Source organism: Coloeus monedula (genome assembly GCF_965178545.1).
Source record: "Coloeus monedula genome assembly, chromosome: 7".
Taxonomy (NCBI): Eukaryota; Metazoa; Chordata; class Aves; order Passeriformes; family Corvidae; genus Coloeus; species Coloeus monedula.
Window position 1 is genome coordinate 1873117 of NC_138787.1, and position 27865 is coordinate 1900981.

The following is a 27865-nucleotide window of genomic DNA, read 5'->3' on the forward strand; positions in this document are numbered from 1 at the left end:
TGGCTTTCTCTTATCAAGGAATTTGTTTTGAATGTGTGTTGCCCCTGTGCTTTCTTCAGCTTGGGTAACTGAAAAATCCTGCAAATCAGGATATAGGAGATTCCTTGTCCTTTGATTCCTTGTAGAACTTTTTCCTTAATACTTAAACTATTTTCCTTGCTGCTACTTGTGCCCATCTCTTTTTGTCCCATCGCTGTGCACCTCTGGGCAGAGTCTGACTCTCTTCTCTGTATTATCCCATGAAGCCCCTGAAGACAGCAGTTAAACTCCCTCTCACTCCAGCTTTGTTTTAGCCTGAAACAACTGGATCTGTCCAGATGTGTCTCACACCCCCCTTATCTCTGTGGCTCTCCTCTGGACCTGCTTGTCAAGGCCTGTGTCTAACAGGGCAGGCCAACACTGGACACAGGGTCCAGCTGTGGTCTCATAAATGCCCAATAACAGGGAATAATTAATTATTTTAAAGTGTTTGCTATATTCTTGCTGATACTGGCCAGTATTTGGCTGAGTTAGTGCTGCATTGACTTGAGGAGCAGAGAGAGGGGAAATATGAGGTACATGTGTCATTGTCAGGAATAAAAGAGGTGGATTGTAACTGCACAAGTGAGAGCCTGTGTTGGGTGCAGGACTGCTTCCAGCCTGGCTCTGAGAACCTGCAGGGTCTGAGCTGAAATCCTCAGCATGGGGACAGAACGTGGTGGGAGAGGTGAAACAACCTCTGGGAAAGGAACTGGGAATGAAAATTGAACACAGTGGGTTTGAATGATGCTAGGACAGGCCAGGGTTGTGTCATGGGGTCATAGACTGGTTTGGCTGGGAAGGGACCTTAAAGCCCATCCAGTTCCATCCCCTGCCATGGGCAGGGCCACCTCCCACTGTCCCAGGCTGCTTCAAGCCCCATCCAACCTGGCCTGGGACACTGCCAGGGATCCAGGGGCAGCCACAGCTTCTCTGGGCACCCTGTGCCAGGGCCTGCCCACCCTCACAGGGAAGGATTGAACATCCAGGAAAGAAAAACTCTGTGCTCTGCCATTGGCTCTGCTGTTAAAGCAGCACAGTTTGAAGCAGTGCTGCTGTTGCAGTTGGAATGAGTCACCTTTTGATAAGCAAGTGCCTGGACAGCCCCGATTCCATGGGATTGTGAGCGACTCCATCCCTGTAACTCACAGAGGTTCACTGAAATGTCACTGTCTTTTGCAAGAGCTTAAGTAGAGAAATAATCTTGGACTGCTCCCCATGATTTTGAGGAAGGGTTTGGAGAGTGTTTCCATTTGTTTTTAAGTCACGTGGGGAAAAGTAAGGGTTTGTATGTACCTGTAGGCACACATATATATACACGGTGTGTGTGTATACTTACTTATCAATGTGTATAAATACACATTTTATGCATGCTTCTCCTCTTATTGTACATATTATTTTCGAGTATGTAAAAAAAACCCCTTGCTATCTTCAGCTGGAACCTTGTCCAGGAGTAAAAAGTCTTCCCTCATTTCTCCTATGCTCAAAGTCCTTGTGCTCTAGCAGGGACTCTGTGAGGGCAAGGATGGCGTGTGCTGTGCCTGCAGCCAGACCTGAGCTCTGCCACTGATGAGGGCAGAGAAATGAAGTGGAGAAAGGTGAAATATGCAGAGGAGAGGGACTGCTAGCTCAGGATAATGGCTCTAAATTGTGTCAGGGAGTGCTAGCCCCAGTGTCAGTGCCACAGCATCAAAGGTGTGTGTGATCACAGAGCTGTCACCCTTCCCTTGGCTTTGCTCTAGACTGTGAAACGTGGCTTTTCTGGGCATGGAGGCAGGCACTTGTCCCAAAACCTTCGGTAAGACTGGATTCCATAAAATACAGCTGATAAATCCCCAGCAAAGCCAATTCTAGTAGACCACTGGCACTGGAAAACTATTACTGTTTGGCTTTTTCCTACTATTTTTTGGTCTGGAAATGTTTACCAGCTCCCATCCAGAACAGAAATGCTGAGGACTTAGAATGTGGAAGAAATCCTGCCAGGATAGTGTCTTTTTAAATTTTTTTTTTTTTTTTTTTTTTTTTTTTTTTTTTTTTTTTTTTTTTTTAGGAGGGTTTGGGCTATGTCCTTCACAGTTCATATGCCTGCTTTCATTTCCAGACTTCTCATACATTTCTGTTCCTGTAATCCTGAACCAGGATTCCTCCTTTTGAAGAGCTTGCTGATAGGTAAACAGAGAGCAATATAGGGGAGAGAGCTCTTGTCCAGCAGCAGTCCCAGAGAGCAAATTTCTGACCACCCCCAGCCTAGCATTTGATTAAATGCTGCATGGCAAGCATTCCTGGCTGATGTGCACATAAACAGAGAACAGAATTTTCTTTATCTGTGCTGCTTTTCATATTCAAGGTAACACAAAGCTCCCATAAATCCTAATGTGAAAAATATGGTTGCTTCCAATGATTTCTCCAGGGGCATTAAATCCTCTGCAGAGCTGCACACACTGGCTGTCAACAAGTGGTTTCACAGAGTCACAGAACCATTTTGGTTGGAAAAGACCTCTAAGATCAAGTCCAACCTTCGGCTTATCACCACCTTTCAACCAGAGCAGAGCACTGAGTGCCACGTCCAGTTGTTCCTGGACACCTCCAGCCATGATGGGGACTCCACCACTCCCTGGGCAGCTCCTTCCAAAGGCTGACAGCCCTTTCCATGAAGAAATTCCTCCTGATGTTTTGAATGCTTGAAGGCAGGGAAGGAATTTCAGTTGGGTTGAACAGCTTTGTCCAAGGTGTGGATGTTCCTTGTTACGGAGAAACTACAATTCCCTGTTTGTCCCACAAAAGAACCGGGCTGCTTTTGTAAGAGAATTCCCCAAGACACACCATACCTTGAGGATCATGTGAAGCATCAGCAGCAGGCCATCCCTGCCTGGATATTTCCCAACAATGTTGGAGGGTGTGAGGTTGAAGAGGTTGGCTCCTGTTTCTGTGCAGATGGCATGGACCAACATTTTCTTTCCAACACCAGCGGGTCCCGCCAGCAGCAGGGATTTCACCAAAGGAGCATTCTCATGGACGGTTTGGGAACCTGTAAAAAGTCATAAGGCACTATTATTGCTTTCATTTAAATCTGCCATAAAGGTAATGGAATGATTCCTCCTTTTTTATTCACCATACATAATTGATAACGTGAATTAATTCTTTCCTTGCTGTGGCATGAGTGCTCTTGAGCTTGATCCTGTATAACCAGAGCTGTGAGCCCAGCAGATTTAACATCCCTGTTTGGAGCAAGGCTCATCCACTCCTATTTGTACCTTCTGATGGGAAAACTTCAGTTTTAAACTGATGTGAGCTAAAAAAATGATTGGGAGGCCAGAGCAAATGCGAGTGCCAGGGTTGCTGCGCTTCCCTTGTGTGCCTGCAGCAATCACTGCTCAGCATTTCCAGCTCTGTCTCCGTGGCTGCTCCAGGTGAATTCATCCTGGGCTGTGACAAATATGATCCATCACCTGGGAAAGCCTAGCATTGGGAAAACACAAGCACAGACAGATTTAGGTGGTTGATGAGGATGGCACTTGTCTTCCCTGCAGCTGTCACCACATGAACTGGGGATGGGTGAATCTCCAGAGGTGGAAGTAGCAGGAAATGTCAGATGCTTTATCTGTGCCCACTGGGAGTCCAAGCTCACTTTGCTTGGATGCCTGAAGATGTCCTGTATCAATAGTGGTGGTGCTTACACGTATTTGAAAATCTGTGTGAGCATCCACTACATCTGGAGGTCTCTCAGACTGGTGTCCATCAGACTGTGAGGGGGAAACTGGCCCCAAACGTGATGGGCTGCAGAGGGAGCCTTTGCCTTAGCCTGGAGAAGCCCTCTGGGTTAATGGAGACTGCTGGCATTTAGAACAAATCCAATCAGGGTGGTTATCTGTGTCCTGATGGTTTAACATCCCAAATAAATGACAGTGAACCGAGCACAGAGACGAATGCCATTATTCCAGCATGGTGCAGGGCGTAGGAAGTTGTCAGCCACCCAGGCTTTATTAATATTTGGTCATTCCATACCAATCCATTACTATTCCACAAAGATTTATTGGGAGGGGAGCAGCAGACTCCTCTGTGTTAAGGATGAAGTATAGCTTCTACTATTCTTTCTCCTTTCAGCTGCTTATAATTTTCTTAATGCCATTTAAGCTGGGGCTTTCCTTGCCATCAGGTGGCTATTTTGAGAAAAACCTCCACTTCTATGATACACAATTATCTCATGATGAACTAGTTTGGAGACCAATTAAGTGAAATGTCATCCATAACGTATCACCCCAAAGGTGAAACCATTCCTGTGCCCTTTTTTTTGGCTCATGTAATATCTATTGTTACTCAAAGGCATTTTTCAAACTGCTCTTGCAAATACCTTTTGTTTGTTTAACTAGTCCAGGGTCTCCTCTCCCTAGAATTTTTGGGTTCTCTTGATTACAGGGTGTCTCAGGGCTTGATTTCCCTAGATTAGATGGTGTTAAAACACAGCTTTGGAGGAGTTTTGGGATATGTGAAATACATTGTGCAGACAGGGATAACTGCTGAGCCTTCTCAGCTGATTGCAGTCAGACCTTCAGTCAGCCCTTGAGGGCTCATCCCAAACCAGCTGAGGGTGTTCTAGGTGGGAAGAGCCCCATCCAGGTGATGCCTGAAGAGGCCACCTAAAAACAGAGGCTAGACAAGAATAAGGGAATAAAAGAGGTATTTATTTGAAACGCCTTCAGAGGTACCCCCTGGGGGCCAGAGGCTGCTGCCAAGAGGGACCCCAAGGTGGGCGACAGGTCATGAGCTCTTCACACTTTTGTAAGTTTGGCATTTGCATAGCAGGGTTAATTCTCCAATTAAAGCTTCAGTTAATGATGTCATTTCCCCAAGCTTGCCCCCCCTTTAGAAGCTTTTGGTTTATACTTTTGGGCCTAGGACAGTCTGAGTGTCCTTGGAGAGCAGGCCTGGAGAGGCTCTGTTATGTCTGCCTGGCATGAGAGAGCAGAAGTGAACAGGCTACAAGGAACTTCAGAGTTACACACCAGGCAGTGCAGGATTTGAAAAATAGAAAAGTTAAAACCTAAGGCATCACAGGTTGAAGAGAGAATAACTTGAGCACTGGCCTTTGGAAGGAGGGCAAAGCAGAAGTTCTGTGTCAGCTTTGCTCTGTTTTCCAGGATGGGAGGCAGGCAGATGTTGGTGATTTTGCCCTCTAAAGGGGATGAGCAGACACTGACACAGGCTGGGGGAGGACATGCTTATAGTTAAAATCTCGCTGAGATCCAGTCAGGAATGAGAAAGGATGCAAGTGAAGTATTGAGGCTGAAAAACCCAATCAGGAGTGGAAAGGGACACAAACGAGGTTTTGAGTGAAGGCCCCTGAGACAGGCACTTCTTACAATCACTGGAGTTTGGCATAATGCCATTCCCAAGTAAAATATGGGATAGATTTTCCATTAAAAGCAAACAACCTGACCCAGCAAAGCCTTGCTAGATACTGGCTGAGCCTGGCATTGAAACTGCAAGGGCATTTCCAAGTGTTCTCTGCGAGGTACAAAATGTATCCAGACAAATTCCTTAAACGATTGCGTTGTGCTGCGCTGAGGAACATCAGCCAGCTTGTAAAAGGTAAATTGCAACCTTAGCCCTTCCCTTAACTTGATTAATTCTGATCACTGGAGCTTGTTTCAGCTATTATCTTTCCCCAGTGGTTCCCTTGCTGTGCTGCCAGTCACAAGCTGTTGCCATGCAAACAGAGATGGGCTGGCGAGGCGAGACCTGCCCGTGGCACGATCTTTCCTGCGCTCTTAAAATGATCCAGCCTTCACTCCGAAGGCTTCATTGACAAACAACTAGACTGCAAAATGCTTCGGATTACGACTAATCAGGCCCTGTCAAAGCCAGGAAAATGCATGTTTCTGACAGCAGGCAAAGCCCCCCCCCCCCCCAGCCCCGATGTGTTTTGCCCTCTGGGAATTGCTGGTGTGCTCTTACCCAAGGGCAGTATTCCATAGAGTGCCACGAGCTGTCTCACTTCTGGGATTGAGGGCATGGGCTGGGCACCTGCCTGGCGAGGGATGTTCCTCAGACAGTCGTAGTAGCCTGTGAGGAGGAAGCAGGAGCTCAATAAATGTGACACTGCTGTTGTAAAGAGCGCAAGTCAGGGAATGAGGAGCTGCCACAGAACAGGGATGTAACACATAACCCAGCAAAGCCAGCCTCGGGGACTCAAACTGGGCAATATTCTGGTGGAATGTGGCCCTGAGAAAGGTGAACTGCAAAGGAAAATTTAAACTGAACAGGCTGTGGAAGTTGTTCAGCAGAGAGCAGTCGGTTTCAAGTAACCTTTTAAAGAAACTTTGTGGAGAAGAATCATTAGCAGCACCATAAATCACGCTGCTGGCAAAGGATTCCTGGATTTGGGATTTTGCAGGGCTAGAATCCCAGTGAACCATGCGCTCTCAGAAGGATTTCAAAAAGGGGGAAAAGCTATTTTAACAAGCTTTTCCCTGGCTGGGTCCTATCTCAACTCCTTGCTGGCTGTGTTAGACGTGTAAGCGTGTCACCTCATTTGGTGGGGCTCTCTGCTTTGCAGTTCACCTCTTTTTTTCCCCTCTTTTGTTCAAAAAAACCTCCACAAAACAACCCAGGAAAACTAAAAAAAAATCTCTGATGTGAACTGAAACGATTTAATCTTGCCTTGGCTCTGGTTACAGAGCTGTAATCACATTGCTTGCCCTGTCAAAGTCCATATCCAAGACGTGCTGGAGAACAAAGATCCAGGAGGATGGGCCACAAGCAGGAAAACCAGTTGTGATGTAGTCAGGGATTATTTTTAGCATAAATTACACGTCATCGTGGTGATTATTATTGAAAAATAATAATATATTATGTTTTACTGGAGATGAAAAGGCAGAGGGCAAGAGGCCTCTGGAGCAGAGGTAAATTAGCGGTGGTTAAGAAAGTGGAGGTGTAATTTGGGGGCAAAAAGGCAGACAAGCCCTGGTGCAACTGCCCCCTCCTCTCTGAAGAATAAAACTCATTTCAGGTTTTATCTTTTATTTAAGGAGAAATCAAAAGAACGGGATAGGAATTAATCTTCACAGATTTAATTAGAAGGCATCAAAGGGTTTAATTGCAACTGCACATAAATCACAGTGGATATTCTCTGACTAATTTAGATAAGGTCACCAAGAAAATTAGTTCAGTGATGTCAGTTTGTCATAGAGGGGGGACATTTCAGTGCCTTTACTGGCTGTGTAGCACAGTTCCACTCTTTGTCCTTTCCCCAGGAACTGGAATTGACCTTCCTTAGGCTTCAGCCCTGGAAGGCTGAGCAGATGAGGACTTCTTTCTCTGCAGGCTTTGGACCCTTCAAGAGAGGCTTTTCTGGCTTTAAAAAAGGGTTGGAGATGTGCTGTTTTAAAAGCATTTTTGGTGCGGGAATGTTTGTTGGACAAAAGTGACCTTGATGGGCTGGGAGAACAAAGGAAGAATGGAAATCTTCCTTTACTTCATGGTCTTTAATGAGCATGAAATGGATGGGATACTTGTTAATTCAGAGAATTAACAACTCTTCAGAGGAATGGGCAGAGGCTCTGGAGGCTGAACTGGTACTTCTAAGAGTTGTGGCATTTGGAGGTGGTAGAAGAGAATCTGGCTTTTCTGTCATGGACTTGTACTATCAGCCTGTGGCACTGCTGCTTCTGGATGGCTGCAAATTCAAACCATGGCCTTTGAAACTACTGAATCTTGGGGGTTTTTTGGCTGTTAAGCTGCTGTGATTTCACTGTGTGCCACCAAATATTCCTGGAGGTGGTGTCAGACCCCTCTGCAGTCTGAAAATGTGGGGTTTGGGGTTTTTTACCCTTTTTTCTGTGTAGAGCATAGATAAGCAGGTCTGGCTGCAGTTGCTGGTAACGGAAACCAGACAAGAGGAGTGTGAAATGCAGAACTAGGCAGAGACACATCTTACCCAAATGAAGGGCCAGATATGCCTCAAAGCACTGCTCAGAGTTCATGGGCAGTCAGGGAGGTGCAGGGGAGGGGTTGAGCCCCTTCTCTGCTCAAGAAACAAAAGGTGGAGGCACAATTTTTGCTGTTCTCTGGGAAATGTTCTGCGTGGATTATGACCCCTGCTCTGTTAGACTTGCACTGTCTTGCCACTGCCTGGCAAGGGCTCCTTAAAGGATGTTCTGGTTCCACCTCAGAGTGCTTGTGATACCCAGAACCATTCAAGGCTTCCAGGTGTTGGTGCCTGGAGTTAAACACCAGCTCTGCAAACAGGTCCTGGGTTCAGGAGCAGAAGTGAAAGGCCCTGAGCACCCTGCAGAAACAGACTTGATTTGCATACCTGGCTTTAGATATTCAAATTCCTGAAAGTGCAGCGACTCTTGAACTCAGTCTTGACTGGAAACAGGGGTCAATGAAGGTGGAATGGCTGCAGGTTTGGTTAAATCAAACACCACATTAGCTGTAAAAGGGGTACTTTACCAATGTAGTCAGAGAGATTCACATTCTTGACTTTGATGAGCAATCCTGCCTCTGCAAGTTCCTGGTACAGGGAATCAATGGTCCTGCAGGCAAGAGACATCACTCAGAAATTTGTCAGGAAAAGCTCAGTCCTCTCAGAACTGAGCCAGCCTGAGAGTTATTTATGTTTGCCCAGCTTTATAAATGCACTTTGTGGCTCGGAGGTAGCGGTGATTAGTGCCATCAGTGTGAAATCAGTAAGCCCAGTTTTCTGTGTTGTGGTGAGGAATCTCTTTCACTCCCTCCCACGCTGTGTCCCCCTCTCCTGCTGACTCCATTTACCCATTTCCAGGTGATGCCAGATCAGTTATGACTTGTGTAATGGACTCGTTCATTAATATCAATTACTGGGAAATTATTTTTAAATTACACAATAATGGCAATCCTAACACTACTATACCTATTCACTTAGCTCTCCAATTAGTACTAATTCATTAATTCTTCTTGGAATTTATTGTGTTGGCAGTAGACAGCCTCATCTCCCTGGGAACACACTGGGAATGCCTCGCTCAGATCCACCACCTGCAGTGTTGTGGTCACGCTGGCCAAAATGGGGTTGGGGCAAAAACATTCTGTGGAAGTGTTGTCCCATCCCTGGCAGTGCCCAAGGCCAGGCTGGACACTGGGGCTTGGAGCAGCCTGGGACAGTGGGAGGTGTCCCTGCCCATGGCAAGGGGTGGCACTGGATGAGCTTTAAGGGTGTCTCTTCCAACCCAAACCATTCTGGGATTCCATGAAATGGGCAAAACTTCCCCAGAGGAAGTTTCTCCCTGTCTCCATTAGTGGCTGGAAGTAGCTCCCAATAATGAAGGAGTTAAAATGCTCAAATTTGTGTGTGCTTTTCCATCGGTGTGGATCTTCTCCACTCTCTCTTTTGGAGTTCTAAGTATTAATTTCAGTGACACTTTTGGCACTTGGTTCTATAGATTGACACTGCTTCAAGGATGACATAAACAGAATAAACCTTTCGGAAGTTCTTGGTGTACTGACAGCATAAACAATATTGATTTTTAACCTTTTTCGATCTCTCAGTGGTTTTGTACATTTTTCACATTCTTTCCCCTCAATTATTCTTTCTCACCTGTCTTAATTAGGATGTCCTGGTCTGGCTACAATAAACCTGCAGGTATAATTTGAGGTCTGCAGCCTTTTTTCCATTTCAGCTGAGGAGTTTTATGTTTATGCAGTCTTAGTGGCACAATTAATGTAGGAGTAGCAATAAGCAAATCCAAAATTTAATGCACCTTCAACAAGGTTGATTTTGCTGCTCTGACTCTTGCTTTCATCCTCAGTGGTTTTATGTTGAGAATGCATCATTAGACAGGCAGAAGATGGAATGGGACTAACCTGGCAGCTCTGCTGGGAGCAGGACTTCTACTTTTCCTGGTTTATTATTTTTACTGTGCCAGTTAAATGATGCATGTCCTGAGCCTCCTCCAAGGGAGTGTGATGTGACCCGTCTTTGTTGACTGGAGCTCCCTATGCCCCCTCCACTGGGCCAAAATGGAGATGAAATCTGAGTTATTCATCCCTTCTCTGGGTTATTCCTGAAATGCTCAGCAGGGAAGAGCAAAGCATGGAGCCAAAGTGCCAGATAAAGAGTCAGCTACTAAAAAGCTCGTGTTTTCAGCTGGCTGCATGTAAAGTTTATATATAAAGAAGCAGGTATGTGTAAGAGTAGTTTTAAAAGCAGGGAAATATGTGCATCCTTATTAGACTTTGGCACTGTTCTTTAGGAGAGGTCATGCTCTGTTATAATCCATGAGACATGGATTTTAAATATTTGCTTTGAGGGGGGAGGGATTTTTTTTATATTTTAAAGCAGGTAAGGAGATCTTCGGCTGATTGTGTGGTGCCAGTGATGCCTTAGGTTTTAACTTTTCTATTTTTCAAATCCTGTACTGCCTGGTGTGTGACTCTGAAGTTCCTTGTAGCCTGTTCACTTCTGCTCTCTCATGCCAGGCAGACATAACAAAGCCTCTCCAGGCCTGCTCTCCAAGGACACCCAGACTGTCCTAGGCCCAAAAGTATAAATCAAAGAGCCACTAAGGAGGGGGAAAGCTGAGGGGAAAACTGAAGCTTTAATTGGAGAATTAACCCTGCTATGCAAATGAACCAAACCTATAAAAGTGTGAAGAGCTCATGACCTGTTGTCCATCTTGGGGTCCCTCTTGGCAGTAGCCTCTGGCCCCCAGGGGGTACCTTTGAAAGCCTTTCAAATAAATACCTCTTTTATTCCCTTACTCCTGTCTAGTCTCTGTGTCTAGGAGGCCTCTTAAGGCATCACCAGCACCCAAATGATGGAGTCCAGGTCTTGCTGTTCTTGCACAAAAGGGTTTTTGGTGTGAATCCCACTGGTGGTGTTTGTGGTTGTGCTGTTCTCCAGCCCTGCTCCTGGATCAGCTGGTCCCTGTGGTGACATCTCTGTGTAGGTGTCTGTGTTGTGTGCACAGGTGAAAAATGGCCAGATTATCAGGGAACACATCACTCCCATTGAAAATGGCAGCTCAGGAGGAGAAATCCTCTCTGATCCTCCAAATAAAATAAGGGTGCTTCAAAAAGCAAGGGTCTGCCAGAAATGGCCAGGTCTGCCAGGATTCTTACTGGTCCATCAGACTGATTTATGACATGTACACTACAGCTCAGCCATGAAGGGGGATTTAAAGAGTGCAGGGGCCTGTCTGTAGCATCCCTTATCAGGCTCCAGCTGGGATGGAAAATCTGACAGTAAACAAACCAGCCAGGTGCTTCTGCACCTGCAGAGAAGGGGGAAAGAGGTGCATGGGGCCAATATCCTGCTGAAATGCTGCGTGTGCTTAGCTCTGCAAACTGGAATTAATCTGCCTGGAGGTGATGGGGCTGGTCCTGGTGGTGTGTGGTAGCAGAACGGGGATTTTAATTTGCGTTTGTTGGTGAAGATGAGGAGAACCGAGGTTGCTGTTGGAGATCTGATGCAGAGAGGTTCTCTCTTTACCTGTCAGGAGTCTGATCTCTCTCCAGCTCGGGTATCCTTCTCTTCCCGGGTGCCTTGTTTCCCTGAGGACCACAAAACCAGGCAGTAATTAGTGACTTTAGCACAGATAAATATTTTTGAATGTACTGAAGCAAAGTGAGGGCTGGAACAGCCAATGTTTCAGTGTTTGAAAGTAGCCCAAAGGGAAAAACCAGATCCTTAACCAGCAGTGCCCCTGCTTCCAGTGAGGCTACATAGGAAAGCATCCCAGGGCCATTTTGCTCCAAGGGAAAAAAGCTCCTCTCCTTCCTTTTGGTTGCATATTAGACAATTATTTTTTACTGGCACAAGCTTCCCTGGGCAGTGGTGAGTCCCCAACCCTGGCGGGATTTAAAAGCTGTGTGGCTGTGGCACTTGGGGACACGGTTTAGTGGTGGCCTTGGCAGTGCAGGTTTAAGGGTTGGACTCAATGATCTCAGAGACCTTTTCCAATTGTATGATTCTTATTCTCTGACTTTTCTGGAGCACAATTCTGTGGGTGAGGGGGGATACAGCCCTTGCCCAAGAAGGAAGCAGGAAGGAAAAGGGTGTGGGGTCCAAGTAGCTGCTCTAGGGACTGTTCATGCTTTTTTGTTTTTAATATCTATATATTGAAGTAAAATATATAAGCAGCTTCCCTGAGGGGAAAAGCTCCTGAGACTGGCTATTCTCCTAACCACTGGACATCCTTGTCCTTCCTAATGCATCAAGGAAGAAGCTGGGAGAGGTCAGAAAAACACAACCTGCTCTTTTCATATTTTCACCACACTTTCACCACGGAAAGATTTCGACTCGTGCGCCTCATTTCTTTACAATTGCAAAAAAACTCATGGCAAACATAAATAAGGAAGATGTGACTCGGGCTTGTCAAGCCCCTCCATTAATTACAGCTCAGGAGCCATAAATATGGTCAGGGATAATTAGTAGTGTGGAGAGGGCATCATTAATCCACGTTAGTGCCCACCACTGGTGTCTGAGCTCCCGTCCTGCAAAGCATTTCAGGATTGCTTCAGTGGAACTGTTTACTCAGAAACCTTGGTGCACCAGGGGATTTCTCCAACAGCTTAAATTTAAGCACGTGCTTAAATGCTTAGTTGAACAAGACAGCTTATTCTTTCCAAAAGTTTATGTTCGCTTTCCTGGGAATACAGTCATTTACTTTGCTTTTTTTACAATAGTGAATACTTCTGCAGAGCTCTGGAAGCTGCGTTGTTGAGTTAAAAAATCCTATCCAGTTATCTGGAAAATGCTGGGCTTTTTCACAGAAATAGATCAGCAGCCTCCAGGAATACATCAATTTTAGGTTTTCAAGGACAGGCACAACATAAATAACCTGTGGTGCAATCACCTGTTACTGTTCATGATGCCACAAAGATAATCCAGATGAAAATGCAGCCTAAACTCAGCACTATATGGATCAGCTAAGTGGGAAAAGGGGATGTTCTTAAGTCTTGGGTTAGGATAATACAAACAACGCTGTATCTGCAGAGCTACACTTCGGGTTTTGTTACGTAAATAAGTTTGGCAGCAAATATTCATCAGAATGTGCCAGTGGGATTTTGTTTTGAAGAAAAGGAATGGGAAGAAGAAAGCATCTACCATGCTGTTTTAACAACTGAGGAAATATTGAGGCTGTCACTGGTTTATTTTTGCTGTTCCTCCTGTTTTGTCTTTTTAACCTCTCTTCCAACAAGCCAGAAATTACATATATTGGGGTCCAACTGGGAAGAAAAGCTTGTTCCAACCTATGTAAAGACACTAAGCATATGTTGAATTTATTGGCCAACTGGTAGTGTCCTCAAGGCAGCTTCACCAATAAAGTAACTCCAGAGCAAAACAAAAATGAACTGTGCGGAGGAAAAATGTGTTTTCCTAATTAACAACAGCATTTGTGGGGAATTTGGCACAGGCTGAGATGCGATAAGGGCAAATACGAATTGTAGACAATGGCTTGCCTCCAAAATGTCTTACTGGGAACGGCTTTTATTTAGCAAATGATAATGTTTAATGAATGTGAACACGCTCGGCATTTATAATGGAAATCTCCTTGCTCCTCTCTGAGATCTCAGTCGAGCTTCTGTGTAGCTATCCTTTGGTGATTTTGTGCTTTGAGAACTCCCACGGAGTGAGCTGGGACACAGGGCTGTCTCCTGTGCCCAGCAGGGTGCCTTCTCTTGCTGTGTGGGCTCAGCAAAATGGTTTGGGTAGCTCAGAGGTTGGAGCAGACCAAGAACCTGATTTCAGACCAAATCCCAGAGCACTGTGTGCTGCTGGAATGGCACCAGGAGGGAGAGGGTATCCAAATGCCTCACAGAGGGAAATTGTTGAAACTGGAGGATCTGTGTCACCCTTTGGCTATGATCTCACAAGTCCTGGCTGCAGCTGCAGCCACCAAGGGCCATGGAATCATGGAATGGCCAGTTTGGAAGTTTATCCAGTTTCAGCTCCTTGCCATGGGCAGGGACACCTTCCACTGTCCCAGGCTCTGCTCCAAGCCCCATCCAGCCTGGCCTTGGACACTCGCAGGGATGGGGCAGCCACAGCTTCTCTTGGAAATCCACTCCAGGCCCTCCCCACCCTCACAGGGAGCAATTCCTTCCCAAATCCCATCCAAACCTCCTCTCAGTTGGAAGCTGTTCCCCCTTGTCCCTGCATTCTGTTGTAACAAGTCCCTCTCTGTGATTCTTGTTGGCTCCCCGGGGGAAAATCAACAAGAGGAAAGTGCTCCCATGGTTTAAGGGAAACCAGCAGCGGCTGATGCAGTTTTTTACTGGATTCCTTGGATCATGCGAGATGCTGAAGATGGGAGGCTGAGCAAGGGCAGATTTGGGCATGGCTTGAGGAGTCTTTTCTGGCAGTGCTGAGATAAAACAAGCAGCTTCTGACACTTGTACTGAAAAAGTCCTTAGACGAAGATGTTCCCAGTGATGAATAAACTCTTGGTGAGTGAGGGGCTCTGATCTGCAATCCCTGTTGGATTTAGGCACAGCATCCAAAGAGGTTACAGCTCCCACAGCTGGCTCAGAGCCTGCAGCAGGTACAGGAAATCCAACAGGGCCTGGCAATCACAGCCCTCAAACCCAGCCTCTCCTCTGTTCTCACCCAGCTTCTCTTCTGGTCTCGTTCTCGATGGCTTTGTGCTTTTCAGTAGTTTTGTCAGAGCCATTTGTGGTTTTTCTTTGCTTCTGCCCGGCTTCACCAAAAAGGCATCTCCAAAGCTTTGTTGAGGCCTATTCCAGAAGCAGGTTTTACACACCTAGGTTCTCATGTCCCCCTTTCCTGGGTTTTCTGTGTCTTTTTTTTTTTTTTTTCCTGAATTCTGGCCATGCCTTTGTGTCTGTGTGGGTGTGTTCATTCCCAAAGCATTGCTTTACCTGCAGTGAGCATCAGAAAGAAATCCTTGGGGGAGCAGAGCAGGAAAAGCAGCACAATGGGCTTCACAGACAGCACCCTGATAAGCTCTTAAATGTAACTTCCAGGTCAGTGACTGCCACGTTCCTCACTCAGAGGCCATCTCCTTTCCAGCCTGTCCTTTCACAGTGCTCCCAGTCCCAGCTTGGTGATCCCTGGCTGAGCAGGGGATGAGCTGCCACTGTGCAAAGAGAAGGGAAATGCACTTTGCAGCAGAGCTGACCCCCATTCCTCTGTTTCTGTCGTATCCTCATCCCCTCTCCTGTGACAGTCACCAGACCAGGAGCTATCTGGGGGAATAGGAGATTCCAGGAATCCAGCAAAGTGTGCTTCTTCAACAGGACACTCTGCTCTATCCCCTGTCAGTGCTGGGCCATAAAGGTGGGGCAGTCTGTGGGTGTGGGAAGCTTCCAGCTTGGAAAGAGGCACAGGCTCTGTGACTCCAGTAAGAGCAGTGTGGTTTATTGAGTATTGGGTGCAATCTAATTAGTTTGGGTATTTCCAGACCAGTCTGCTGCTCTGGAGACCCACTTGGCATGAGAAGAACAGTTTTTTCACCCAGGCTCATTCTTCCACAAAGCTGGCAAATGGGATTCTTATCTTCAGGAGTTCTAAGAGCAGCTCTTGGTAGGGTTAAGTGTCAGCTTTTAGCAGTAAGTGGTATTTGAAGGTTTGGGAATCAGTGATAAAGTCTTTATGGAAGTAAAGGAGTGGCTCTGGGTATGCCTGGAGCTGTTACATATTGGGGTTTTTTTAATCTAAGAGCTGAGGTGTCTGGAACACTGACTGGAAGGGAGAAATTTCCCTTTAGAGTTCAATTCCAAAATGTCCTCGCTGTATCCCCACAAAAGGGACTTTCAAACTCAGATTGGTTCCTGTGGGTCAGGCAGATTTTGGGTTTTAATATGGATTTGACAGAAACTTCCTGAGTTGTGAACTACTCATCTTAAGGCTTGGAAAGGCACAGAACACCCACCTCTGGTAGGGACTATACCCTGACAAAGAGAGCAGAAGAAACCCCTCCTTAATACAGAGGGAATGGCCGAACATGGCATCAGGAATTTGGGATGACAGTCCCTGGACACAAAATTCCACCTGTAACACTTCTCTTAAAGAAATTACCCTTTCAGTGCCTGCTGCCAGAGTGCAGGAAAAGGTGTGATTTCTCTGAAGAATGCTGAATATCCCAATTTTTTTTTTTGGCAGGGGGATGTTTCACATGGTACTCCAGACATGCTCCTGGCTACAACAAGGACCTGAAACAACCACCTGTTATTTCATGCTGCACAGCTGAGGGGGAGACATATGGGACTTAGGATGTGGCTTGAAAAATGAGAGGTTTTTTTGCCGAATAAATAAATTAACGAGCTATTTCCAAACCTTTCCAGCTCACATTATTCTTATTATCTAGAGCAGGTTATCCTAAAGCAGATCTGCAGTCTGTGTGCACAGGTATGTGCTGGCTTGGTTTATGACTGAGATATTTATGCAAATACTAATTGGAAAAGGCTTTTGCCAATGCTGAATGGACAATTTGAGTGGCTTTGCACAGGGAGGATGTGTTTTGGCTAACACTGCATCTTTTTCCTTCCATTCCCCACTCCTCAGATAGAACTGTTTTGGCTTGGATGGGGTGTTTTGAGATGAAACCTGTAAGGAATTTGTTTTATCTAATTAGTTCTTCTTTCCCTGCCTCATTCTCTCAGGCTACTGGCACAACTTGGGAAAACAAAAGTTAAATAACCTCCTTCCACCCTAAGCTATTCCAACCTTACACTGAAGGGAAAAAACCCCAAGCCAGGCCCTAACATAAAGCTCTGTAATTCCAGTGGGACATTTTGGAGCAGGGCACTGTCCAGCTGATCTAAATGTGTCTGCCCATGAAAACTTGGGGAAGATTGTTGCAATATTTTGTCTGTATATCTTAAGCCCCCCCTATTTTTGAAACAGATTTAGGAATCCATTTGGGATCAGCTTTCAGAGCTGCCCCAGTCTTTTCTTATTCGAGTGTCCCTGCATGTTTGTCAGGTGAAAGAGCATTTTTAAAGATAATTTGAGTAGAAGTAGAGCAACAGCAAGTATTTGCTTGCTAAAAAGGTATTACAGAAATGAAATACAGCACGAGATTAGGGTTGGCTATTTGCCCTGAGGGTTTTAAGTGGATCTGCTGATTGAGTGGTGGGGTGTAAGCTTTGAGTTATTTTGCACTGACATGATCTCTAATTTAAATGCTTGGGCAAGGAGTTTAGAGAACCACAAGCTATGGAATTCTTCATACGATAATGCTGTAAAACGAGATGTGAACATGACATGTGCTGTGTTGGGGGGGGGGGGGGGGTTAAACCTATTCTTTATGCCTAAATAAACTTGGCTTAATTGCAAATTCCCAAAGCCTTCAATAGGATGTAGTAACCTAATGAGTACCTGGCTGTGTGTGATCTATGTGGTGTTACAGACAAATGAAAGGTTACATCAAACCTTCCAAGGGAATTTTTTTTGGTGTACAGTCTTGAAACATAATAACCAGCCTTTATTTGGGAGGGGAACAGTCAGCAGCTGGAAAACTTAGTGGCCTCCAGATCCCTGTTTTCCTTGGAAAACTATTAATCTGAACTGGTCACCTTAAAGAGAGGGATTGCTTCCATTTTGCTGTTTGACTGCATCCAGGGATTTCAGGAGGGTGAAAATCTGAAATACCTCATAGTGATTTATCTCTGGAATAGCTCAACTTGTCCTAAGCAATATTTATAAAAAGTTAAAGGGAGTTAAGGGAGAAGGCCCTGAAAATAGCCACAGGTGAAGAGATTTTTCAGATGTTTCTGACTCGAGATTCAGGAAATGTTTAGGGTTGATATTTGTACTTGAGGTTTGCACTGACCGCCACTGTCCCTGGGCAGGGAATTGAGACTGCCCCTCCCTTCTGCCACCTTGCTGCTCTTACCTTTTCACCTTTCCCAGCTTTACTCTGTCTGGCACCTGTCTCTCCATCCACAGCCTGTTTGAGTTTCAGCAGTTTCTCTTGCATCACTTCATCGACCTGCTCAAGACAAACACAGCTGAATCTTCCTCAGTTTTCTCTTCTGTCACTTCACCCCAGACAATTGTTCAGCTGAACGAGTGTGAAAGCAAAGAACAGGTAGTAGGGACTCGGGAAGGAGGGAAGGTCTGTGCCAGGGCCAGTTCTTACAGCTGGAGAAAAATATACACAGGTAATGCACATGATTAGTGTCCTCTTGCTATTGTATGCACACCTGCACTCTGATCTCGTCCTCCACTTCTTCCCGTTCCCCTTCTTTGATCAGCTCCGGGTCGTGATCCTGGAGAAAATCCGATCTGTTATCTCTGTTCTCCCAAAAGACTGTTATCCAAAAGAAAGAAAAAAGGGGAAAAAGTTACAGAAGCCATTGTTTTCTCCAACTGCTTCTGGAGGCAAAAGAAAGGGTAGTTGTAGGCAGGCTTTATTAAATTATGAGCTGTATGAAAGTAGCAGGCTCTGGGGACCCTTACCACGTGCAGAGCCCTGTTGCATTAGGATCTGTAGATCTTGAGGTTAGGGGATTTCTTCTTTTGCCTCGGGTTGCAAAAGGGTATCAGAATTCAGGAGGATAATGGGATAGTGAGGTTGTCATTTGGAGGCTGTAAAGCTGAAAGCCTGGAGTGTTCTCAATCTCCAAGAGCCCTGTCCCGTGCCCGATGCTGGCATCATTTTATTCTGTTCAACAGCACAGTGCTTAAATCTTTTCCATGAAGAAGGCACAGGGATGGCTCCTGCCCTGAAGGATGTGCTCTCCATGAGTGTCACTTGGCTGGCATGACACAGGCTTGGGGACCAAAGGAAGGGGGTTAATTCACACCACAAAGTTCCCTGCTCTCCCCGTGACTCAAAGCTGCTGCACCCTGGTGAGTTGGCCTTGGTAGTCATTCCCAGGAGGCTGAAATACGGGGAATAGGGGCACTGGAATAGGAATAAAACCAGCACTGAGCTGGGGAAGTGGGAGAGAGGGAGGGGACAGCGGGTGTGACAGAACAATAGCCTGCAGCTGGCCCACAAGGGATGCACGGCCACACAGAGGCTTCCCTTTGGGGCATTTTAAGCTCGATGCAGAAATTTGAAGGCAGTTAAGCCCAAAAGAGACAAGACCCACCTGATCCAGCCCCTCTGTTTTTCAAAGTACTGTGCAAAGGAGAAGTAATAAAAAGACCTAACACCCAGCCACAGCAACTTTGTGAAACTGGTGATGAAAAAAAGCTCTTTATGATAAAGTACCTAATGATCCTGAGGTGCAGCTCGTTATTTTTGTTGAGGCAAACTGCAATTTGCTCTTTAGAAAGAAAACTAAATGAAGTCTGACGAGCTCGGTGCATATCTGAGCTCTCTGCTATTAGCAAAGTGCCTCATTTTAATGGAAACACCTCCTTTTTTCCTACACTTCTCGAGCTAATTTGAAGGAAGACAATTCGTATCTCGCATTTCAAGCCCCGATAGTATCTTCCAAAATGACAGCTAATCTCCAGCTGGATGTGCTAATTCAATTTCCAGATGATGTGAAATGACAGTTTTCCACTTTAAGATGTTGGCTCTTCTATGAAGCTGTTTTGTACCAGATATTCTCCCCTGTACCCCTGGCCTGCTGAAGGCACCGTACAAATTCAGAAAGGTTTTAGCATCTAAGTTTTTGTTAATCCAAGACTGGCTGCTCTTTCAATCCACAACAATTTTTCAGGGCCCAATTCCATGCAGAGGATTTGTAGTTTTACACAAGAGGGAATAGTTCTTGCAGGTGAGTGGTCGTAATTTCACCACTGAAAATGGTGGGGACGGAGGAGGATGGGGATGTTTTGGTAATGGAAGAAACTCCAAAGTCCAGACATTTAATTTCTTTAAATTACTTGTGGGTCATCAGAGGCCATGACAGATGTCATGTAATATTTCAGGAGGAGAAACTGATTTGCCCAAGGTAGCTCCTCCAGCCTGGAATTCCAGCCTTGGGGAAAGGGGACGTTGCATAGGAGTTATGTGAATTTTTAAACACTTTCCTGACTGGGTCAACAGGTTGCAAGTGCTGTGTTTTCACAGGAGTACAAGGCTTTAGATATTTATTTTTCATAGAGGGATCCATAGACTTTTCAGTTCTGTTTTGTTCATAATTGTTTGTTGTCATTGTGTAGATTGATTAGTGGTTAATACCCACTGCAGGCAAACCAGGGAGAGTCCCCCCAGACTCTGATATTACCTGGCAGTGAGTTATCTGAGTGTTATATTAACCACTGGGTTAGAGGTGCCTCATTTTAGTGGAGAGATCAATAACTCATAGGTGTTAGATGCTCTGTTATTCTTTTATAGATCAACAAAATGTTTCAAAGTTAATTTTAAAGGGGGGTCAGGAGGCTAAGGATGTTATGTTTTCACTGGCTGGTCAGGGGAGCCTGGTATTTCGTTACAGGCAGGGGTCAGCCAGCTCCAGGAGCTATTTCTGTGCCTGTGTGTATGCAGTGAAATTTATGTCACCTTTTCTAAAATAGTGCATGCTTATTTTGGGATTATTTTATATGCACAGCTAGCTCAGGGCTCAAAGGCAGCCCAGAGCACTCCTGAATCAGCATCCCAGCTCTGCAGGCTGTAGGGAACGCCAGTATCCCTGAAATTCAGAGAACAGCTTGTGACTAATAATTGCAATATATTTATTTGAAGCATGAAGCTTCTCTTGAAATGGCCGCTTTGAACCTCCTGGCACAAGGATTTGAATCTTTTGAAGGTTGGTTAAAAATATGCAATATCACCACACCCTAAAAGGAGTATTTGGACACACCACGGAGCGTTTGAACACAAATATCCTCTGTGACACTGAGCAAGTCATAAATATCAACTGGTCCTCTGTGGAATGGGGGAAACAGCACATTGCTGCCTCACACTGCAAAAACACACCCCAGGAAGGGGGAGGTAATGCTCAGCCTTACATCTGCCCCACATAAACTCTGGCTATTCCAGTGTGAAAGGAGATGTCACACAGAGTGGCTGCTTCCAACCACATCATCTAAAAGAAGTGTTTTGGAGCTCAGCAAGTGTGGTTTAGCAACCAGAAAAACTGCCAGGTACGGTTCTGGGAGGAGAAAAGGCTTCATGAATTCCAGTGAAGTTTAGGCAGCCAGCTCTAGCTTGGTAGAGGAGTTAAAACCACAAAGTGAAAAGTTTGTGACTGAAATGTTTAGATTTTTGTCCAAATGGATGTATATTTTTAAAAAATATTTAAGTAAACTAGGAGTAAAGCACCAGTTTCAGGGGATCACTTTCTTAACATTAAGCGTTGGGGGGTGTGACAAAACAAAGATGTTTGTGTTTTTGGGCAGCTGTCATTTAGGTAAACTTTGGACACAGTTATAAGGGGCTTTGAATTCCTCCTGATACAAACATTTCTGAATCAAGCTCTGTTATTTCAGTCATCTTTTCAAGATTTCTGCACTAATCAATCTGAACTTCTGTGCAAATGCTGATAGCAAGTGACCTATTTCTACCTAAGAATAGGAAAAAAGTTCTCAGTGTGGAAAGAGCAAACTCAAACCTATTTCTTCCTGCATAATTCTGCTACTGAGATGAAAGCAGCCTAAAATTAAAAATACAAGAGACTGCTTGCATTGTTCTGGTCAGATGTTGTTGTGGATTTGATTCTGATGGCCAAATGGTTAGACTAAAAATAAAATAATTTTGGACAACCCCCTGGTAGTTTTGTGTTAGTGCCCTGCAATACAAAGCCCAAAGTGCTTGTGAACGAGGCAGGGGATTGTGCTGCAAGGAGGAATTAACAGCTGTTTGTTAAAAATAAGTGTGGTGTCAAACAGACCTGGTTCACCAGGAAAAAAAACCCCACCTGAAGTTTAACTGCACAGCTCTAGACTCTTGCTGTGCCTAAGACAGAACTCCAGGTATTCTTTGAAGCCTGCAAGAGAGCTTTTCCACTCCGAGGGTTTCTGGTTGTGCTCTGTGCAGCAAAGGGCTCCTTCTCATGTTCCTTCAGAGCTGGGGAGTAGCTGTCAGCTCTGGCAGGATGGGCTGGAGATGTGTGGGTGTTTAAGTGGGAAATGGGAATCCCAGAGGCACTCATGCTGTGTGAATAAGCCCCAAAAGTTCGGTATTTGCAGGGCTCAGAGCAGGGATCTTGCTGGGAACGGTGGTGCTGGTGTTCAGGTACAGTTTGGGTGACAAATCCCCCATCCCCTCGTAAACCCCCTGCCTTATTACACGAGGTGGTTGTGAAATTTGGGAGTCTCCATGCCTATCAAAGTAACCTGTTGACCCCTGTGGTGTTTTTACTCCTCACTCTGGTATCCACTGCTGTGCTGAGGTTACAGCCAAGCATGTTTGCTCCAAGGCAAACCCCTCCTGCCTCCCTTTTGCTGCTTCCACGCTGCTCCTTCCCAGCTCTGGGGACTTGCTGGGTGGGAACCCCACTCTTGCCATGGCTGGTTTTGAGTTCCAGGTGCCATTTCATCCTTGGCCAGCTATGGAAAGAAGTATGGATGGATTTGATCCTTATCTAAAGCTCCTGCTGCCTTCAGCGGGGTTCTGACGTGGTATTTGACACTAGATGGGATGAAACGCTCCTTTTCTAGCCAGAAAGCTGCTCTATGATTTATAATGTGTAAGAAAATCCTAATTGTTACAAGTCAGAGGTCAGGCCAAACTACTGATGCACATTTAGCAAGTTGTTCACTTCTTTCTCTCCAGCCAGCTCAAATCAGGCAGAAAACTTGACGCCAGTGATTTGTCAGCAGGAGGGAATAATGGAGACTTTTCATATGAGGAATTTCAGCAAGGCACTCATTCTGAAGAGTGGAGAGCAGAAAAGATATTTTTCCACATTGTATCAGAACAGAATCTGCAGAGATCCAGCAAAAATAACCCCCTTTCCACTTCAGACAAGGGAATGACTTTCATGCCAGCTTCCAGGTGATTGCTAAGTCACTTGTGAATCAGGCTGAGCACTGAACACAAGTGTTGAAGAGATAAACAGAAGTATCAAGAGCAGAGGAGAGGATAGAGGAGATCTGGAAAAGAACAAAATGTCCCTTCATGGTTTTTATTAAGAAATCCCTGCTTTTGGGGATTTTTGCTGTCTCCAGGTGGAAAACCAGCCAGGCCCCTTGCTGAAAGTCCCAGTTATGTTTTAATTTCACACACTTGGCATGAAGCAAGTACATTCAAACATATAATCAAAAATAATTTGAGTGGCTGTGGATGCTGTGAAGGAATCCATGGACTCTTTCCACGAGTTGTCCCTCTTGGAGGAGACAGGACAGGGGAAACGTTAGTGCTGAAACTCGATGTACAGTATCGTGCCTTTGAATTATTGGCTATTCTGATGTCGTTTTTGTTGCCCTCAGAAAATCAAAAAATGCCTTTTTTATATGTATCGAAGCACTTTACTTTGTGTTTGTTCACTTTCACCCACAGAAATGTCCCTTCCTGCATGATTAGCTCAATGGTTTTGACAGATTCCTAGGAATCTGAGAGGCTCCCTTCCTAAATACCATTTTTTAATCTAACATCCTCATTTTTATAATGTTCCACACTTTGGGCAGCTGCCCACTTGACCTTACAGGAATGACATTCAGATTAAGCTGATCTGGGAGAACATTCCAGCTGGAATTGTTATCTTTTTGTACTGACCTTTGTACTGAGAGCTTCCTTCCTCCAGTATCGAAAGGAAATTGCTTGGACCCATTTTCCAGCTTTCATCCACTATCTAGAATGGGGGGGAAGTGAAAAGAGTAATTGTTGACAGCATTGTTTCACAGAATTACGGAATGGGTTGGAAAAGGCTTGAAAGATCTAATTCCACCTCCTGCCATGGGCAGGGCCACCTTCCACTAGCCCAGGTTGCTCCATGAGCGAAGGGGTGGCATTTTATCAACTGAAGTCACAAAACTGAACAAGAATTAAACCTCACCTTGTTTGAAAGTGTAATTTAGGGAGGAGAGTTGCAATATTTAAATGGAATCCCCTTTTCAGTGATTTGTCAGGGATTTTTCCATTCCATTCCATTTCACTGCTATTTTCTCAGTTCCTTTTGCTGCTATTGCCACGTTCCTGAAACAATTTCATTTCATTGAACGGTGTTTCTGAGGGAAAAACTTCCCAGAAAATGATCAAAGTTTCTTCATCTCGTATCAGTCATAAATCTCAAAATGTGGGTAAGGTAATAGTTGATAAAGGGAGATGAGATCACTGGTTTGGGGAGGAGGTGAATGTGGATTTACATGAGACAGCACAAGGTGGATCAGGATCTTGCTGAATAACCTGCAAACCACTTGTTATCAGCGAGATATAAAGCGCAGCTCCTGGGATAATTAAAACTCAACACCCCCCTAAATAACCCCTGTAATTAGGGGCATATCTGCTACCTGCAGGTACAGTTGCAACCCCATTATGTGAGTTATCAAATATCTTTTTAATTAAAGTATTATTACAGTAATTACAGTTGGGGCCCAGAAGGAGAGGCAAAATCTAAATACATTTATCACTTCCACGCTATAGATGCATTTGAAAGAGACTCAGGAGTTTCTTGACTGAACATCAAGAACTGTTTTGGTAAAGTATAAGGAAAAGTTTGAGGATTTGAGCTCGAATGCCCAGTTACTCAAATATATTCGCAGTTTTGCAGGATGTGGCACTTTGAGGTTCATCTTTGGCTCATTTGCAGTAGGCAGAATCCTTCTTTTACCATTTTTCCATGGTATTTTATAGAAAATTATTAAACCATGGTGTTCTGAGAGGAAATGTGTCAACTATTAAAAACCCCAACAAACAAATTGCCCCCAAACCAGCCTAAAAATGGTGTCTTCATTTTTAGCCTCTTAATGGAACAGGACACATCAACATTTTATTGTTATAAATAAGCCAATGAATCATTTTAGTTATTTGCTTCAGTGATTTTATACACTGACATAAATAATACTGTTGTGTTAATTCAGTTGTTTTTAATCAAACCCACTCTCTTGTGTCTAAGGGACAGTTGCAGGATGCTGTTCTGTTTTCCCTCTTGGCTCAATTTAACAGCCTAAGAGTAAATATAATAAAAAGAACTTTTCCTTCTAAGCCAGTTCATGTATTTTTTGATTTTCAGTTGATTGGTTCCATGCTTGTTCTGTCTGAAATGTGTTAAGGCACCTTGAACCAGCAATATATGTTTGAATTTAAGCAGAAACGTGGGAGTAAGAGTTTCAATCTGTTCCTGAGGCTTTCCAAAGCCAGCTCTGCACCAGGTGATTCCCATTCGACAGCAGGGGAAACTGAATGCACTCCACTGTGCACATTTCCTAGGGACATTTTCCTGACAGGTTTCACTGAGGACAGGAATGTGCGCCCCTGTCAGAGCTTTCTGGGTGAAATTCAGGGATGCACAGCCGTGCTCACGTTCAGTGAGACAAGCTCCAGCAGGTTACTGGGTGAGGCGGTCCAGACTGGTTCTGCTTTTGGAAAGAGGGATTATGTGGGGGTGAAGCCGTGGTTGTTTTTTTTCCTTAGGTGCCTAATGGGAAATCAAATCAGCACCTTGCAGAGAAAAGAAAGGGGAGTTGCTTTGATATCAAATACTTTTTGTAAAGATTACTATCAGGCTTTTCAGAAATACTTAGATTTCCTTCTGGGATCAAACTTTTGTTTTCTTTAAGAGCTGAAATTGGGAGCACAGTTTTTTTCTGCCTGCATCCCTATGACTTACAGCCTATACTTATTTTAATAAGAGTCCTGCTGTTAGAACTTCTCCAAATACTTCTCAACTGGTTTAAGATACTCCTTTTTTTCCCCCGTCAATGCTATAACCTTGGAGAGAATGTTCCCTTTGTTCTTTCTCAATGAACCATAGAGAACCTGATATAATGGCTCAGAATTTTACTTGACAGGACTTGTGTGATGGCTGAGGAGATGGGAATGACATGAAGTTATAAAACCCCAGAGCTCTCTGCTGTTATTTCACCCCATTTCAAAACAGCCTCGCAGAGGCTGCGAGGGGATCGAGACACATTTTTGCTGTTGTTGGTTCTAACCTACTAAAATGTGCAAAACCAAGAAGGAATCAAATTTTACCCTGGGAAAGTCAGGTTTTTGAGCAGATGGGGGAGGTGCCATCCAGTTTCAGGAGCTTCACCAGTGCTGTGACAGTGTCACCCAACAAACTGGTCAAAATAACAAGTGACTGACTGGAGTGTGCCCAGAGCTTGAAAACATCTCCTGTTTGCACAGGAGCAGCCACAACCCTTCTTAGTTAGCAAATTTAGGCAGTCCAGCTTAAAGAGCTTGAAAAACATTTATGTATTTGCTCCTTCAGCCTGCTGTGTATTTTCATTTACAAAGGGGGAAAAAAAACCCACTCCAAACCCCCAAATAGTGTTTTCAAGGTGCTCATTTACAAGTTACCATTTAGGTATCTACCTTGTGATTAAATTGACTGATGTTTCCTAAATTCATGTAATTTAGGTTCCTGGCTAGATGTTCTGAGAGCTTTGGCCAGATTAATGGATGTTGTCCAAGAAAAGCATCTTTTTTTTTTTTTGATATATATTTGTTCTAGGGTTAGGCCTTCAAATTAATTTGTGTAAAACTTGCAGTGAAGAGTAAGCTTTGCCCTAGAAAACTCCCCCTTCTTCTCCACATATTTAGTGAGAGATTAATGACCCTTATTAAAATTATATATATTGTTTCAACTTTTGTTTATTCTACACAGTAAATGAGAAACAAAAGCTGCTGCTTCAGCAAAAGCCTACAATTTTTGTTGCACAGCTTGTTTTTGAAGATGCCCTTTTTGGTCACTGTTCTGTTTCACAGGTGTTCTGCTCTGTGAAATTGCTCCAGAAATAATTTGGAAGCGTGTCTTCTGTGAAAGCAGCCCTTTTTCTCCAAGATTTCAGGGGGTATATTGTACATTAAGTGGTGGCTACTGACATTTGAAACAGAAATAGTTCCTACCCTGAGAATGTGGGCTGAAAATGCATGGCTTATTTACAGGTTTATGAAATGCTGGTTAATGTGGTTTAAAAATCAGTTTGAAATCCACACAAGCTCTGAGGTGGGATCTGGATGAGACTAAGGCCTTAATTCCTAATTCTGCAAGGGGTGGCAGTAATGAACTTCTCTGTACCCACATTACAAGTGGGAATGCTTGGTTACCTCTTGGTTTACCTCTCTGACTGTCCTGGCAATGATCTCAAAGCCCTAAAGTGTATTTTGCCCTCATTTATGTCCCTGACAGTCTGCACCTCCATCAGCTCTTCCCACTGAGCTCAGTCGTGGCCATTCCTAAAATATGAGAGGTAAAAAGTTCCCCAGAATCATGGAGGTCATGGAAAGGCTGAGAGAGACCAACCTTAGCCAGTTCTTAGTCCCCTGAACCCAAGCCTGGAGCTTTGGTGACCAGTTCAGTGTCACTGAACAGCCTCTGCCCACACCTGAGCTTTGTCTCTGGCTTCACAACCTGCTTTTATTGCCTTACTTGCTTTCCAACTTTTGGTGGCTTTTTTACTGCTGGCCTTTCCTTTTCTTCTTTTCCGTTCTTCTCCTTTTCTTTTTTCTCTGCCTCCCTTTTGGCAGCCAGTTCTTCAGCCACCTGAAAGACACAGGGAGGAATGTGATTGGGAAAACACAATATCCAACAGGCTGCACTCTCTGAATTCCAGACCATTAAAAGAAGCCTTTTTGTGCTGAGGGCACCTGCAAACTCCAGCAGAGGTGCTGACTATCCCAGTATATCATCAGGAAAGGGCTGATTGCTCTGTCCCAAACCATGAGGGCTTTTATGGAGCAGGACCAGTTCCTGAAGCCATCCAGAAGCAGAATATTCTCATGACACACGACTCAAAGTTCCCTCTGGACTCGGAGCCAGATTATGAATTTGTCCTGGTGTTTGTAAGGTAGATTGATTTTTATAGGGATGGATTTTGAGAGACTGCCCCAAGGTG

At 44.7% G+C, this 27865-nt stretch overlaps 1 protein-coding gene across 1 annotated transcript in view; it reads right to left on the reverse strand.

Moving 5' to 3' along the window:
• DRC11 (dynein regulatory complex subunit 11) overlaps nucleotides 1-27865 on the reverse strand; it is a gene marked incomplete at both ends in the record, with an annotated part of 92894 nt that overhangs the window by 17311 nt on the left and 47718 nt on the right. Inside the window, 7 exons of the mRNA XM_082285229.1 lie at nucleotides 2847-3046; nucleotides 5974-6081; nucleotides 8473-8555; nucleotides 11486-11547; nucleotides 17856-17951; nucleotides 18166-18272; nucleotides 23580-23655. Coding sequence (XP_082141355.1) covers nucleotides 2847-3046; nucleotides 5974-6081; nucleotides 8473-8555; nucleotides 11486-11547; nucleotides 17856-17951; nucleotides 18166-18272; nucleotides 23580-23655 — 732 coding nt within the window. The remainder of the gene's footprint in view (nucleotides 1-2846; nucleotides 3047-5973; nucleotides 6082-8472; nucleotides 8556-11485; nucleotides 11548-17855; nucleotides 17952-18165; nucleotides 18273-23579; nucleotides 23656-27865) is intronic.